This window comes from Leopardus geoffroyi, chromosome B3 (assembly GCF_018350155.1).
Source record: "Leopardus geoffroyi isolate Oge1 chromosome B3, O.geoffroyi_Oge1_pat1.0, whole genome shotgun sequence".
NCBI lineage: Eukaryota > Metazoa > Chordata > Mammalia > Carnivora > Felidae > Leopardus > Leopardus geoffroyi.
The window spans coordinates 11,966,635-11,980,080 of NC_059337.1; the positions used below are offsets into that span (position 1 = coordinate 11,966,635).

General features: G+C 60.0%; 1 protein-coding gene across 1 annotated transcript in view; it reads right to left on the reverse strand.

The window, feature by feature from the left end:
• Positions 1-1,193: 1,193 nt before the first annotated feature.
• The window catches only part of RGMA (repulsive guidance molecule BMP co-receptor a), a 47,400-nt gene continuing 35,147 nt past the window's right edge, over positions 1,194-13,446 (reverse strand). Inside the window, exons 3-4 of the mRNA XM_045448738.1 lie at positions 12,047-12,561; positions 1,194-3,612 (exon numbers count right to left, since the gene is read on the reverse strand). Coding sequence (XP_045304694.1) covers positions 2,890-3,612; positions 12,047-12,561 — 1,238 coding nt within the window. The 3' untranslated portion in view covers positions 1,194-2,889. The remainder of the gene's footprint in view (positions 3,613-12,046; positions 12,562-13,446) is intronic.

Consider the following 13,446-nt stretch of genomic DNA (forward strand, 5'->3'; position numbering starts at 1 on the left):
CCCGGCTGCTACTGACAGACTGAGAGGCCTGTGGGTGCTGACAGTTCGGTCAATGGGGTCAGAGGCATAGGTACGTTTGGTCTTGTTAGTCTGGTTCCTCCTCCCAAAGCCCAGGAGTCCCGTGTTCCTTCTGGGAGCCTGTGTGAGAGCTGGGTTCTAGAAAGTTTTCCCTTCCTGCCTTTGACCTTCCTCTCCCGTTTGGACGGGTTACTTGCTCATTCAGTGGATTCCTTCCCTCGCTAGCTTTTCGGTTTGCTTCTCTCCCAAGGTTCCAAGGGCCCGTGTGGCCCTCCCCACTCTCCTCCCATTCAGTGCCTCACGCGACCCCTCCTGCTCTGGGAAAACAGCGATACCAGCACTGGACGCCCCCACCTACTTTGATAGGAATTAACCCTGTGTGATAGATACTCCCCACTTCACAGAGGTGGAAACAAAGGCTCAGAGAGGTGAAGTGACTTGCTCAAGGTCACAGGGCCAGGAAAGTGGAGAGCCCAGGATGTGGCCTAGCTTAACAGTGCTGCTATCGTGCCCCATATTTGGCATTAAGAGCAGACACAGGGCAAAACGGACCGAGGTGTATACGTCGTGGCCCTGCCCTCGCTAAGGACCCTAGGCAAGTGGATCCATTTCTCTGGAGTCTCTGTTTCTTTGTCTGTAAAATGGGCATGAATTTGTTCCTGATTCATTGGGTGGTTTTAAGAGATGAAATGTGATGACAGCCAGCGGTGAACCTGGTCCCCCAAGCAAGCCTCGGTCCCCTCTGTGGAGCCATCACTGCGTACCTGGGCTATGTGAGTAGGGGACCTGCAGGGAGGGTGGCAGCCGAGAGGGCGTCACCCTGGATCTGAGGCCAGCCCACCCAACCTCGCGCCCCCCACCCCCTTCATGTTCCTCTGCCACGTGGCCATCTGTCTCCAACACTGTTCCAGCCTTACCAGGGCAAGAAAACTTGGGACGCCTCATGCCCCGTAAGAAGAAAAAGTAATTTTAGAGAAGTAGGGATCCTGTGTTAAACTGTTCTCCCCTCCACAAGCATGCACGACTGCCGCGTAAGTGCATGCGCACACACGCGCTAAGCCCCACCCAAATGTCCTCACGGTGAGGGGACGCCCAGCAGTGTGCCCCACTCTCCACCCCTGCAAAGGATCCAGTCTATTCAGAAAGCAAACTCCAACACGCAGTCCAAAAGGAAATAACAAAACAAAAAAAACCCAAACTTTACTTGCATTTAGCCGTTAATAAATAATTTACAATATGTACATGCGGTGACACTCTACACAGGTCGCAGACACAAGGACGCAGTGAGGGGTCCCCACTTCCAAGCAGAACGCGATCAAACACAACCAAAATAAAGTGCTTCACTTTTTACTTCCGACATAGGGACCATCTAAAGACCAGCAGGGTGGGCCGGGGCCGTGCCTCCCACCCGCCTGCCCTGCCCGGGGTTGGGCAGAGAGAGGGGACCTCTTGGGGAGGAGGCGGGGAGCCTCCCGGGCCAGTGTATGAGAGGTCCCTGGGGAACAGCAGAGGGGCCGGAGCGGGAACCGCCCGCCGCGGGCACCGCACCCTCGGGCGTGGAGCCCAGCCCGGCGTCGGTCCCTGGGTTCTCCGGAACAGCAGCAGAGGCGGGACCGGTTCGGGGCTCCTCGGATCGGCGGCCTGGGCTGACAGGAGGTGGGCGCCTGGGCTCTCGAAGGCAAGCCTCTCCTGGTTTGTGCGGCCATGGGCTTAAGGGAGGGGACTAGAGGGATGAGACCGTCCAGGGACGCTCGGGGCAGGGAGCGTCTGACCCTGACCGGCAGACCCCGCTCCTCTCCCCAGCACGCAGACCTGGGTGGACGGGCGGGGAGCAGGGCTCCGGGGGAGCAGGTGAGGAGGACGGAGAGAATCAGGGCAGGCCAGCTGGCCCTGTCCACTGCGCCTCCTGCCCACGCCCTGCAGCCCACGCTCCCCCACCCAGGAGGCTCTTGCCACCTGCTGGAGAGAAGGGAACAGAAATCGAGGTGGGGGCGGGGAGAATTCCGTTTAGACATTTAGAAATGAGAACGAGACCTCCTAAGCACGGTGGAGAATGGGGGACGGGGAGGGAAGGAACCAGAGGAGGGCACGTGAGCCCACGAGTGGCGTCAGCTGCGGGCTGTCAGGCAGGGGGCCTGGGAACCAAAGCAGGGGCACAGCGGCCACACTGCACACGGTCTCCTCGGCTCACAGGGAGGCCACGGGCGGGCAGGAAGGCACCAGGCGGGCACAACCTCTCAAAGGGTCACGATTCCCGGGGGTCGTCCTCAGGCCCAGGGGGAAAGGAGGCCCTGCCTGGGGAGGGGGTCCAGCCTCTCAGATGCCTCAGCCCCTCAGCTTAGTGTGCGCGAGTGTGCTCGTGTGTGTGTGCGTGTGGCGGGCGTGGGCAGCAGTCAGCTGGGCCTGTTTCAGTGCATTGCGGGGTGGGGGGGGGGAGGAGCTCGACTCTGATCAATCCCAGTGTCTCTGGCGGGGCGGGGTGGGGGGCTTCGGCCCGAGGGGCTCTGTTTTGCACATTCACACTGCGGGGCGGTGGAGGGGAGCGGCTCCCCCTCTCACACAGCTCTATTGTCACAAACATCACAGCACCGGTCACCACAACCTCTCGCGGCCTCCCCGCCGACGACAATGATGCATTGGGGGCAGAGTGGGTGGGGAGGCTGCCCCCCTGCCCCAGCCCTTGCCGGCAGATGGCCCAGGGCAGCTGTGAGGTAACCGTCCACAGTCCACTGGCCAGCGGCCGCCTCGGCTCCTGACCCCCCCACCCCGGGAGGATGCCCTCCCTCCCCCTGACGGCCCCAGTCTCCCTGCAGCTGCTCCCCCCACCCCCACCCCCCCGGCTCAGGGACAGGCAGCGCCCGCCTCTCTGCCCTACGCGGCGACAGCCTCCAGGACAGCGGGGAGCAGCGTGAGGAGCAGGAGGCTGCCCAGGAGCGGCCGGGGGGCGGGGGGCATCCCCACCGCGGCGGCCCGGCCCGGCGGCTCCCGAGTCCTCTCGTACAGGTGAAGCCTGTCTTTGTTGGAGTGCAGCATCTTGACGTCCTCCAGGGCGTAGTAGGCGGCCAGTGTGAAGTTCACGTCGCCCGTGGTGAGCAGGTCGAAGACGCAGGCCTGGTAGTAGAGGTCCTCCACGGGCAGCTTCTCCTTGCACTTGGCCACGGCCGTCTCGTACGGGAAGGTGTCGGGGGCCGCGGGCGCGGGGCTGGCGGCGGCCGGCCTGCGGGTGCCGGGGCCCTCGGCGTTGGCGCGGAAGGCCTGGAAGTCGATCTGCTGGTTGAGGGGGCAGCCGCGCAGGCAGAGGTAGAGGCCCTGGCTGTCCCGGTCCTCCACGGCGTTCACCACCTCCTCCGGCATGCGGACGGCGAAAGTCAGGTATCGGCCCACCTGGCGGACCACGATGGTGGTGCCGATGTACTTGGCCTGGATCTCCACGTGCTGGCCCGACACCTTCTCCGTGATCTTCAGGCTGTTGGCTCCGTGCTTGTCCCCACCGTTCTTGGAGCCGTCGGCGAAGGCGGCCGGGAGCTCGTCCATCTCAGCCTGGTACACCTTCTGGTCCACGCACTCCTGGAAGTTCTTGAAGATGATGGTGAGCTGGGGGGGAGGGGGGGCAGGAAAGGGGTGGAGAGAGGGGGTTAGGCGGTGCTGAGATGGTGGCGGCGGGGGGGGGTCAGAGGGGAAGGCCCAGCCCCATGCTGGCGATGCTGGGGACAGGAGGAGCCCCCATGATGCCCCGATTGCCCATTTTGGTCACCTTTCGGTGCCACCTGCATTATTATGCACTTAGTACTTTTCCTTGAAACAACTAGTTTTACTGTGAGACAAAGTGGGGGACAAAAGGAGAGAGGGAAACCAAGAAACAGAGTCTTACTAGAGAACAAACTGATGGTTAGTAGAGGGGCGGTGGGTGGGGGGATAGGGGAAATAGGTGACGGGGATTAAGAGGACACTTAATAGGGCATCTGGGTGGCTTAGTCGGTTAAACGCGCAACTCTCGGTTTTGGCTCAGGTCACAGTCTCATGGTTGGTGGGTTCAAGCCCCACGTTGGGCTCTGTGCTGATGGTGTGGTGCCTGCTTGGGATTCTCTCTCTCTCTCTTTCTCAAAATAAATAAACTTAAAAAATTAAAAAAAAAACTTAAAAAGAATACGCTTATCATGATGAGCACTGATTATAGAATTCTTGAATCACTACATTGTACAGCTGAAAAACTAATATAACCCTGCATGTTAAGTATACTGGAATAAAAATGAAAAACTTTGGGGTGCCTGGGTGGCTCAGTCGGTTAAGCATCCAACTTCGGCTCAGGTCATGATCTTACAGTTTGTGAGTTTGAGCCCCGCATCGGGCTCTGTGCTGACAGCTCAGAGCCCGGAGCCTGCTTTGGATTCTGTGTCTCCCTCTCTCTCTGCCCCTCGATTCCCGACTCATACTCTGTCTCTCTCTTTCAAAAATAAATAAACATTAAAAAAATTAAAGTTAAAAACGAAGTAAAGAAAAAAAACCCACACTTGTTTTACTTTAAAAAAACAAAACAAAACAACTGACTTAGAAGGGGAACTTTAGATCACTACCCTAAATAGGACACCGGATCATTTACTACATAGAGAGGTGAACCATAAAAAGAAAAGCATAGCTAATTAAAAATAAAGGTTCATTAAATTTTTTTTTTTAACATTTATTTATTTTTGAGACAGAGAGAGACAGAGCATGAACGGGGGAGGGTCAGAGAGAGAGGGAGACACAGAATCTGAAACAGGCTCCAGGCTCTGAGCAGTCAGCACAGAGCCCAACGCGGGGCTCGAACTCACATACCACGAGATCGTGACCTGAGCCGAAGTCGGATGCTTAACCGACTGAGCCACCCAGGAGCCCCTAAAAGTTCATTATCTACTATAGTAGGCTGAGTAATGACCCCCAGGATATCAGGCCCTAATCCCCGCAACTGTGAATGTCACCTTATATGCAAAAGGGACTTTGCAGATGTGATTATGTTAAGGATACTGAGATGGAGAGGTCATCCTGGATTATCTGGGTGGGCCCTAAATATAATCACACGTATCCTCCTAAGAGGGAGGCAGGGGGATATCTGACCACAGAAAAGGCGAGGGCTCTCTCCACGGAGGCGGAGACTGGAGGGATGTGACCACAGCCCAGGGGTGCCGGCAGCCACCAGAGGCTGGAAGAGGCACTGAACAGATTCTCCTGGGAGCTTCTAGAAGGACTGGCCCTCCTAACACCCTCGCGTTAGCCCTGAAAGACTCATTTCAGGTTTCTCGCCTCCAGAGCTACGAGAGATAAATCTCTGCTTGTTTGAAACACAGTTTGTGGTATTCGTTACAGCAGCCGTAGGAAACGAATACGGTCCACAATCATCTAGCACAATCTTTCAAGCCGCCGGCGGACCTGCAGCCAAATTCCTTCGAGAGGACTGTGGGCCACTGGCTGAACATAACCGAGAAAGAATGAGCAGGCAGAGGCCAGCAGAGGCTACTGTGGCAGGGCTGCCCCGAGGGCCACCTAGCTGAGCCTTGGAGGTGAGCAGGAGGAAGAGGAAGTGGAGGAAGGAAGACGGGGGTGGGGTTCCATGCTGAGCATGCAGCCCTGGCCAGGGCCGGAGGAGGAAGGCCCATTTCTGCTGGCGCCTGCAGCTGGGGGGTGAGGGGCAGCTGCTGGGGGAAAAGCAGGCGGCTGGGTGGCTGTGTGGCTCCACCAGTAACTGTCCTCCCGGGAACCACAGACATGGGCACTGCCACTGGCTGCATCTGCCGTGCCGGGCCCTGTGTGTATTGCTTCTAGTCCTGTGTGTCACTGCCAGGGACAAGGACAGGACCTCCCATTTACAGTGCGGGAAATTCAGGCTCAGAGAGGTACAATGGCTCACACAGGCAGCAAAAGGCAGAGCGGGGTTTAGTCTCTTGGGTTCCAGCCCCTGGGCTCTTTTCAGCCACAAGCCCGCGGGGTGGGAGGCCTGGGAGAAGGAGGAGAGACAAACGGACCAGGGAGTGAGTGCTTTCCCCGCATTGTCCTGGGTGAGGTGCTCCCTTCCCTGCTCCTTCCTGCATGGTCCCAACCGGGAAGACGGCATGAGCTGGAGACATGAGTCAAATCTGGGAGAGCAACCACCACCCCTCCTTCATTCCTGTTCCCAGGTGCCAGCTTTTAACCACTGGTGGCTCCGGGTGCCTCTAAGGCCACTGCCCCCTGAGCCAAGGGCAGCTGGAACCCGGACTCCAGACCAAACCCAGGGAGGCAGGTGGGGTCATGGGGCAAGATGGCACCCAAGGCCTTTTGGGGCTCCCTGCTTACCCCCACCCCTAATCCCTGTCCTACCCCTGGCCACTATTCCTAGAATTTGTCCCTCCCTTCTCCCTGCCCCAGCCACCAAGCCCCAACCTCCTGCCCCCCAGGAGCTGCCCTCCTCGCCAGCTGAGGGGGTAACACACCTCAGAGGGGCCGCAGGTCCAGGGGGCCCTGGTAAGAGGCAGGCCGCTGCTGACAACACGGACGCCCTGGCTGTGGCTGAATTCTGTGCCTGGCACCCTGGTCGACGTGGCAGCGGATGACTGCCTAGGGGGACCCTCGGGGTAGAGGGTGGGTGACGCTGTGAAGCGCTACGGGAGTTTCTGGTCAAACAGTGGGTGTATGACAAGGGCGAGGCCCAGGCACGTTAGAAACCGCAAGCAGGTCCTACCGGCAGGGGGAGGCAGGACAGCTGTGAAGGACCTCAGCTCAGGCCGAGGGGTGGGAAAGGCCAGGGCTGAGGGTGGGGTCTGGAGCCAGCCCCAGGCCAGGCGGTGCGGCTGCAATTCCGGGGGTGCGGGCGTGGCCCTGGGGCACAGACAGGAGGCTGAGGGGGACGCGGCAGAGAGCCATCAGCCTGGGGCCTCAGGAGCAGAGCTAGGGGAACAGACTAAGGACTGGACGGGGTGGCCCAGGGTCCACAGAAAGTTCTAGGTTGAGCAAACCAACATGGTAGCCAGGGCCCAGCTGGAGGTGTCCAGGGCGGTCTCATCGCTGCTCTGTGGGCGCCCCCACACTGTAAAGCGTAGGGGTGACCAGGCTGGGAGAGCAGGAGGGCCTGGGCCTTCAGAGAGAAACTCCCCCTTGTCACCCCAGTACTCAGAACGGTGAGGAAGAGAGATGGACAGTTGGACTTTTGGGGGCTCCAGGCTCTTGGGCCTTTGTGGGCCCCTTCCTCCCTCCAAAATACTAAAACTACATTTTGTGACTGCATTGGGATCCAGGCCAAGACAGTCTAGGTTGGCTTGTGCTGATTTTTTCCTTCCAACTTTAAAACAAATGAAAGCTTTCTCGCGGGTCCCCGGCAGTCTTGGGGCCCTCGGTGCTGTGCCTGTGGGGCCCGGGGAATGGTCAGGACGGAGGGGGGCACATTCTGCTGTCCACACGGGACACGAGGAGGGGCTGGTGCTCCCAGGCTGGAGGCTGGGGACCCGGCCAGAGTCCGTGGAGCGCCGCACCAGAGGCCCGGCTGTGCACAGCCCATCGGGCACTGGCCCCCAGTTCCCCAACCCTGGGGAGGTCACCGCCTGGTCCCGGGAAGCAGCGCACTTCTGGTTTGCTGTGGGATGTCAAAGGTGGCCGTGGCTTCTCCATCCTGCTTTGAGCCCTACTCTCTGAGCCCCGGGGGGGGCCTCGGCCACTGCCATCTGCCCTCGCCGGCCTACCAAAATGGCGACCTCACAGTTCCACCTCCTGCCTCTACCTCCTGCTGTTTCCTTCTCTCCATCCCGCGGCTCCCGCCCTGATGTGGAGGCTGCCTGTGGGGGGCCGGGAGGTGCAGCCAGGGTGGTCTGGACAGTGGGTGGTCCTGCCATTGGGAAGGGGGTGACGGACGAGGGGCTCTGGTGTCCCTGCCTGGTGTGCTGGGGGGGGGGGTGGGGAGGGGGGTGCTGCTGCTTTCCAAGTGCCATCAGCCTCCTGGAACAGGAAAGGCTGGTTTCCCTCTAACCGTCATCTCTCGTGGAGACAGACTCCTGGAAGGCTGACAGGCTGCTAGACTCTTCTTGGTACCAGTGCCAGGGACTCAACCACAAGTAACAGCATGAAGGGGCCTGTCGAAAGCCGGGCGGCTCGCTGCCAGCATGGCCACGGGTGCGGCTGCCACTCCTGTCTTTGCTGCCCCCCTGCCCAGAGGGGTCTGAGCCCCCCCTGTCCCCCCCCCCACCAGGCCTGGCACTGGGAGCTGTATCCACGTGAGGGGGCTGAACAGTCCAAGCCCCTTGTCCTCAAGGAGCTCACACTCTAGGGGTGACACATCAAATAGATGAGTGAGGCAGTAGGACACATGGTAAGTTCTAGAGGGGAGGGGGAGCGCAGAGCAGAGACCCCAGTTCCTCTCCTCCCTGAGCCTCAGTTTTCACATCTGTGCAATGGGGTGCTACCAGCACAGTGAAGCTGGGGGCTGGGCACAGAAGGAAGCCGGGGGAAGTGGGGGCGGGAAGCTGGCTAAAATGTCGGCCTGGGCTGGAAAACCCTACATCTTGATCACCTACGAGAACACGGGGCCGGGCTGGATGATGCTTGTATCACAGGAAACGAGCCAAGGCCCTCTGGGTGAGGGGCGGGCCGAGAACAGCGGGTTCAAGTGGGCAGAAGAGACAGGCAGAAGGCTCTGGTGGGGAGGCACAAAGGCCCCTCAGAGATAACAGCCTCTTGGCTTCCGCTGCCTCCCCCGAGGCTCCAGGCTGCCCTCCCATCTCTCCCCCAGGCTTCTGCTCCTGTCCCTCCATGTCAGGCTCCGCAGAAGGATGTGGAGGAGGCCCTGCCCAGTGCTCTGGGCAGAGCCGGGGGCACCCAAGGGCCTCGGCATCCTGCACCCACCTCAGGCACCCCTCGGCCAGCTTTGTTCTCCATCCTCGGCCTGGGAGGTGCCAGGAGGGGAGGAGGCACCTAGCACCGAGGCTGCCGCAAAAGGGGTGTTTCGTCAATGTTTGCCGAATCAATGAATGAACAAAACCAACACACCTGCGTGGTGGAGACCTAAAAAAACAGGCGCGGGCAGGCCCAGGGCGCTGGAAACCGGCCACCGATGTTTCTCAGCCGGGTACCCTGTCTGCCCTGAGGCCTGAGACAGACTGAGCCCGTCACAGCCGGGTGTCCGGCCAGGCCTCCTGCTGCCTCCTGGCTGATGAGGGCGTAACAGAAGGTGGCTGGGCTCTCAGCCTGCCGGATGGCCGAGGTGACCCTAGGTCACAGCAGAAGGGGGCTGGGTCAGTCGAGCTCTGCTGCAGAGCTCCCTACTTTCTAGAACTTCCATGCCCGGACAGGGCAAGAGGTGCTCCCATCCCTGTCCGGGCACCTCTCCCGGCCACAGGGCCCAGCGGGCATCTGGAGCACGGCGGGCGTCTGAATAGACAGCACACAAGAACGAATGGGCGACTGATCCACTTGGTCTGGGAACAGCATTGCTGGGCTCGGGGTCCCAGCGCGTGTCAGTGAAGAACGGGGGGTGGCATCCAGGGGTTCTAAGCCCAGGCATGTCACCCCAGCCTGTACGACCCAACGGGAAGTGGCCTAAAGGCTCTCGCTCCAGCCTGTCACGCCCCCCCTCCCCCACCCCCACGGGGCAGTGGGAAGCAGAGGCCCACGATTCCTCCCACAATTCTTCCCAGGTCTGTGCTTGGCTCTGTTATCACATTTGGTGCTCACGCCGCCCTGGGTTAGGAGGGGCAGGGCTTCCAAGGCCCGCGTCGCTCTCACACCCTCAGACTCCCCTGTGTGGCCCTGCCAGGACGGGACAGGGAGGCGAGGTCCCCTCCCGCGGGATGTTTGCTGCTGGATTTAGAAGCTGCAGCCTCAGGCTCCTGGCGTTCATTTATCTTGGCTCTAGGGAAGGAGGGAGGTGGGTAGGTGCAGGGGCCGCAGGGAAGGCGGCTGGGTCCTTGACGTGGGCCCTGCTGTCCGTGGAGGGCTGAGAGGGCGGACGGGGTGGAGAGGGCGCTGGCCACAACCCTGCCGCCCACTAGGCTTCACGGCCTGGTGCCAGGACCCTGCTAGGGCAGCCATGGGGCAAAGACCCACTTGTTGCCGCCCCTGCAGATGAGCCCGGGAAGAGACCCTCTGGAGGCAGCAAGGGCCACCGGAGCAGGGGGAGATGGCGGGAATTTTCCTGGCTGCCAGGTCACCTCACTGTCCTCCTCTTGGGCGTGGAGGGACAGGAAGGAACAGAAACGCCCTTGTGGACCAGCCTGGCATTGCCCAACGTGACGCCTTGCAACGTGCTCTTCCTAGGAAAACAGACTCACTGCCAATCCGGAAAGCCCTGGGGGCTGCGGTGGGCCAGACCCTGAGGAGGCACACGTATCCCCATCCCCTGGGCTCCCAGAGCCCACCAGCCTCCTGGCCTTGAGGCTGCGCCCTCTGGCCCAGTCTCAGGAGGAGGCCACAGGAGACTCTCTTGGAAGTGGGGAGGGGAGGGAGGGTCTGTGGAGGATGGGGATGTCCAAAGGCCTGGGCCACAGGCCACATTTGTGGCTGCTTCTGGCTGTGGCCCTGTGAGCAGGACTTGAATCTTGCCACCCAGATACTGAGGCCTCCTTGGGTCAGAAGACGACCGGCTCTCAGCGGCCTCTGGGGCTCCAGATGGTTCGGAAACGCCTCTCATGGCAACGAGAATGTGGCCGACTTCTAGAGCCACCCGGCCCAGGTCAACGCTAGCTCGCTGTTCCCAGCCGACTGCACTCTGGGTGGAGAGGCGCATCCCATTTGGGGGCTGGCCCGAGGGAGGAGAGGAAAGCTGTGTGGGTGGCCCCTGGGGTGCTCTGTGAGCTGCTTCTCTGTCCTCACCTGTTCCACCTCCCCCTGTTCCCAGACCCCACCGCCCTCTCTGCTCTGGGGCTGCGGCCTCTCCATATAGGCGTGGGGCAAAGAGAGGGCAGGACGGTACCCCACAGCCCTGCTGACCCCATCAGCGTCCTATAGCCCTGGCCCCCAACCCGGCGTCCCTCACCTGCTCCACGAGCCAACACTGGGGGCTTTAAGAAAAGAACACGTGCCTGACCCAACCCAGAGATCTGGTGTCACACAGGCCTGGAGGGGGTGGGGGTGGGGGTGGGGCCAGAATCACCATCTTCTAAAATCTGTTCACGCTGCAACAGTGCAGCCACGTGAGACGCCCCGGGCAGGACCGTCACCTCCAGGGGCTGGTCGGGGACACTTGTCCAGGGCGGACAGGAGTTCGCCCTCCTTGAGAGTGATGACGGAAACATACCTGTAGAGAGGCTCCTCTTTCGTTGGGTTTTAATACTGGAATTCTACCACCATACAGTCTGGAGGCAAGAAAGGAATATCCCAAAAGTCGGAAACCAAGTACCCTGGCGAGTGTTCCTAAAATTTGTGGACAAGTGGCAGAGTGGATGGGGGCGCCACCTGCTTCGGCTCAGGTCATGATCTCATGCTTCGTGGGTTCGAGCCCCGCGTCGGGCTCTGTGCTGACAGTTCGGAGCCCGGGGCCTGCTTCGGGTTCTGTCTCTCCCTCTCTCTCTGCCCCTCCCCTGTTCACGCTCTGTCTCTCTCTCTCTCAAAAATAAATAAATAAATAAAAGTTGTGGACAATAACCTCAGTGAGAAATCCACGTTAACAGCCGGACCCAGCATTTGCACTGATACGCATACATGTGTGCACACATACTGAGCTTCCTGAAACGTGTCCCCTTACCACGTACAATGCATTCACAACCTGCCTTTTCTATCGGTGTTGGGTTATGCCATCTTGTTCTACCCTGCCCAATTAAAAAAAAAAAAAGATGACATTTGTATGCTGGTTCCTGACCCCAGAAAACTGATGTCACAAACCCCTGGTGGGCAGTACCCGGCAGTTTGAAAAATACCAGACTCCAGGCAGCATGAAGAGGGGGTTCCTGGTTGGTTTATCTCATGACAAAGATTCTCTGGACATTCCTAAGTCATCAGCCCATTTACTGAAAATAACACTGGGAGGGTGCAGGAGGTGTCTGGTCTGGGCCCTGGTCACAGCAGGGACGCCCACGCCTCAGCCTCAGCTTACCTTGCTGGTGGCGGTGGCGGCCGAGCCGGGCAGCACGGGCGTGTTGGTGACCTGTACGTTCAGGTAATTGTTGTCGATGAGCGGCCAGGCGCCCTGCACCTTGCAGGTCTGGAAGCGGTCAGTGAAAGTCCTGAGGTGCGGGTCCCCGAAGAGGCCGCAGTGCGTGTAGTTGGGGGCCGCCGCATGCTTGTGGAAGCTCTTCTCGTAGTGGCAGATCTCGGGGCTGTCGGAGCGCTCCTGGCTGTCGCCCGGCGGCGGGAGGGTGCGCAGGCGCGGCTGCGACGTGGGGCCATCCTTGGAGCAGTTGTACTGGCTCATGAGGTCCTCTATGCCATGGACGGCCGAGTGGTAGGCCAGGTCGCCCCGGCAGGTGCGGGCCGTGCGCCGCGTGCACAGGGCGTAGGTGCGCAGCGCCGCGCAGAACTCGGGGGCGTCGTCCGAGGTGGGGGAGTGGCTGCCCGCCGTGGCGCTCCAGAACTCAGAGTTGCACTTGAGGATCTTGCACGGGGACGTGGCTGTGGGGAAAGGAAGGGACACGCCGTCAAGATCCCTGGGCGAGCTCCGCCCCCTCACCCCTGGGGGCCAGCGCCGCAGGCACACGCATGAGGACATCCCTTCCCAGGGGGCGCCACCTGCGCCGCACGTTTGCACGCAGAAGGCAAAGAGTCCCCGCAGGTGGCAGTGCAGTGTGCAACCTGCCCTTCCCAGCCTTCCGCCTAGAATGACCCTAAGTGGCCAGGCGTGCAGACCAGCCTGCCACCAGGGCCGGTGGAGGCTCCTCCCACTGCCCCCAGCCTGTAAAGAGGAGTGGTCAGTGTTTCTGGGCAGCAAGACTTTGCGAGCTCACAAAGCCACCCTGCCGCCTTGGACATCTGCTGATGCTTTCACAGCGATCCGCAAGCATTTTGGCAAAAGCAACAGAAATTTGGCTGGGAATTAAGCCCCACTATTCAGTAAGTGGCCTGGCCTCTGCTACTGTGTGACCTTGGACAAATCACTGGACTTCTCTGTGCCTCATTATACTTCTGTAGAAAGCGGGATGATGGTAGCATGTACCTTATGAGGCCGCTCAGAGTGTTACGGCACTAAGGATGGCACTGACGTAGATCAGAAGCTCCATGAATGTTGGCTAGTTGACGGTGGGCTTTGGTCACAGAAGACCCGGTTACCGTCACTGTCTGCAAAGCAAGAGTAGCTTCCCTGTTGGTGGCCACAGTTCCATCCCTCCTTTATCCTGCTCGGGAGGGGACGCTGGGAAGCAACCGACAGTAATAACCTTGGATCTGCCTTAAGTTGTGTTTTTAAAAAAGTCACTGACAAGCTTTGAGACCTTAGTGATAATCAGCTACAAAAGACGGCGCCTGAAAAACTGGGGCTTTGACACACCTGCATCTTGTACC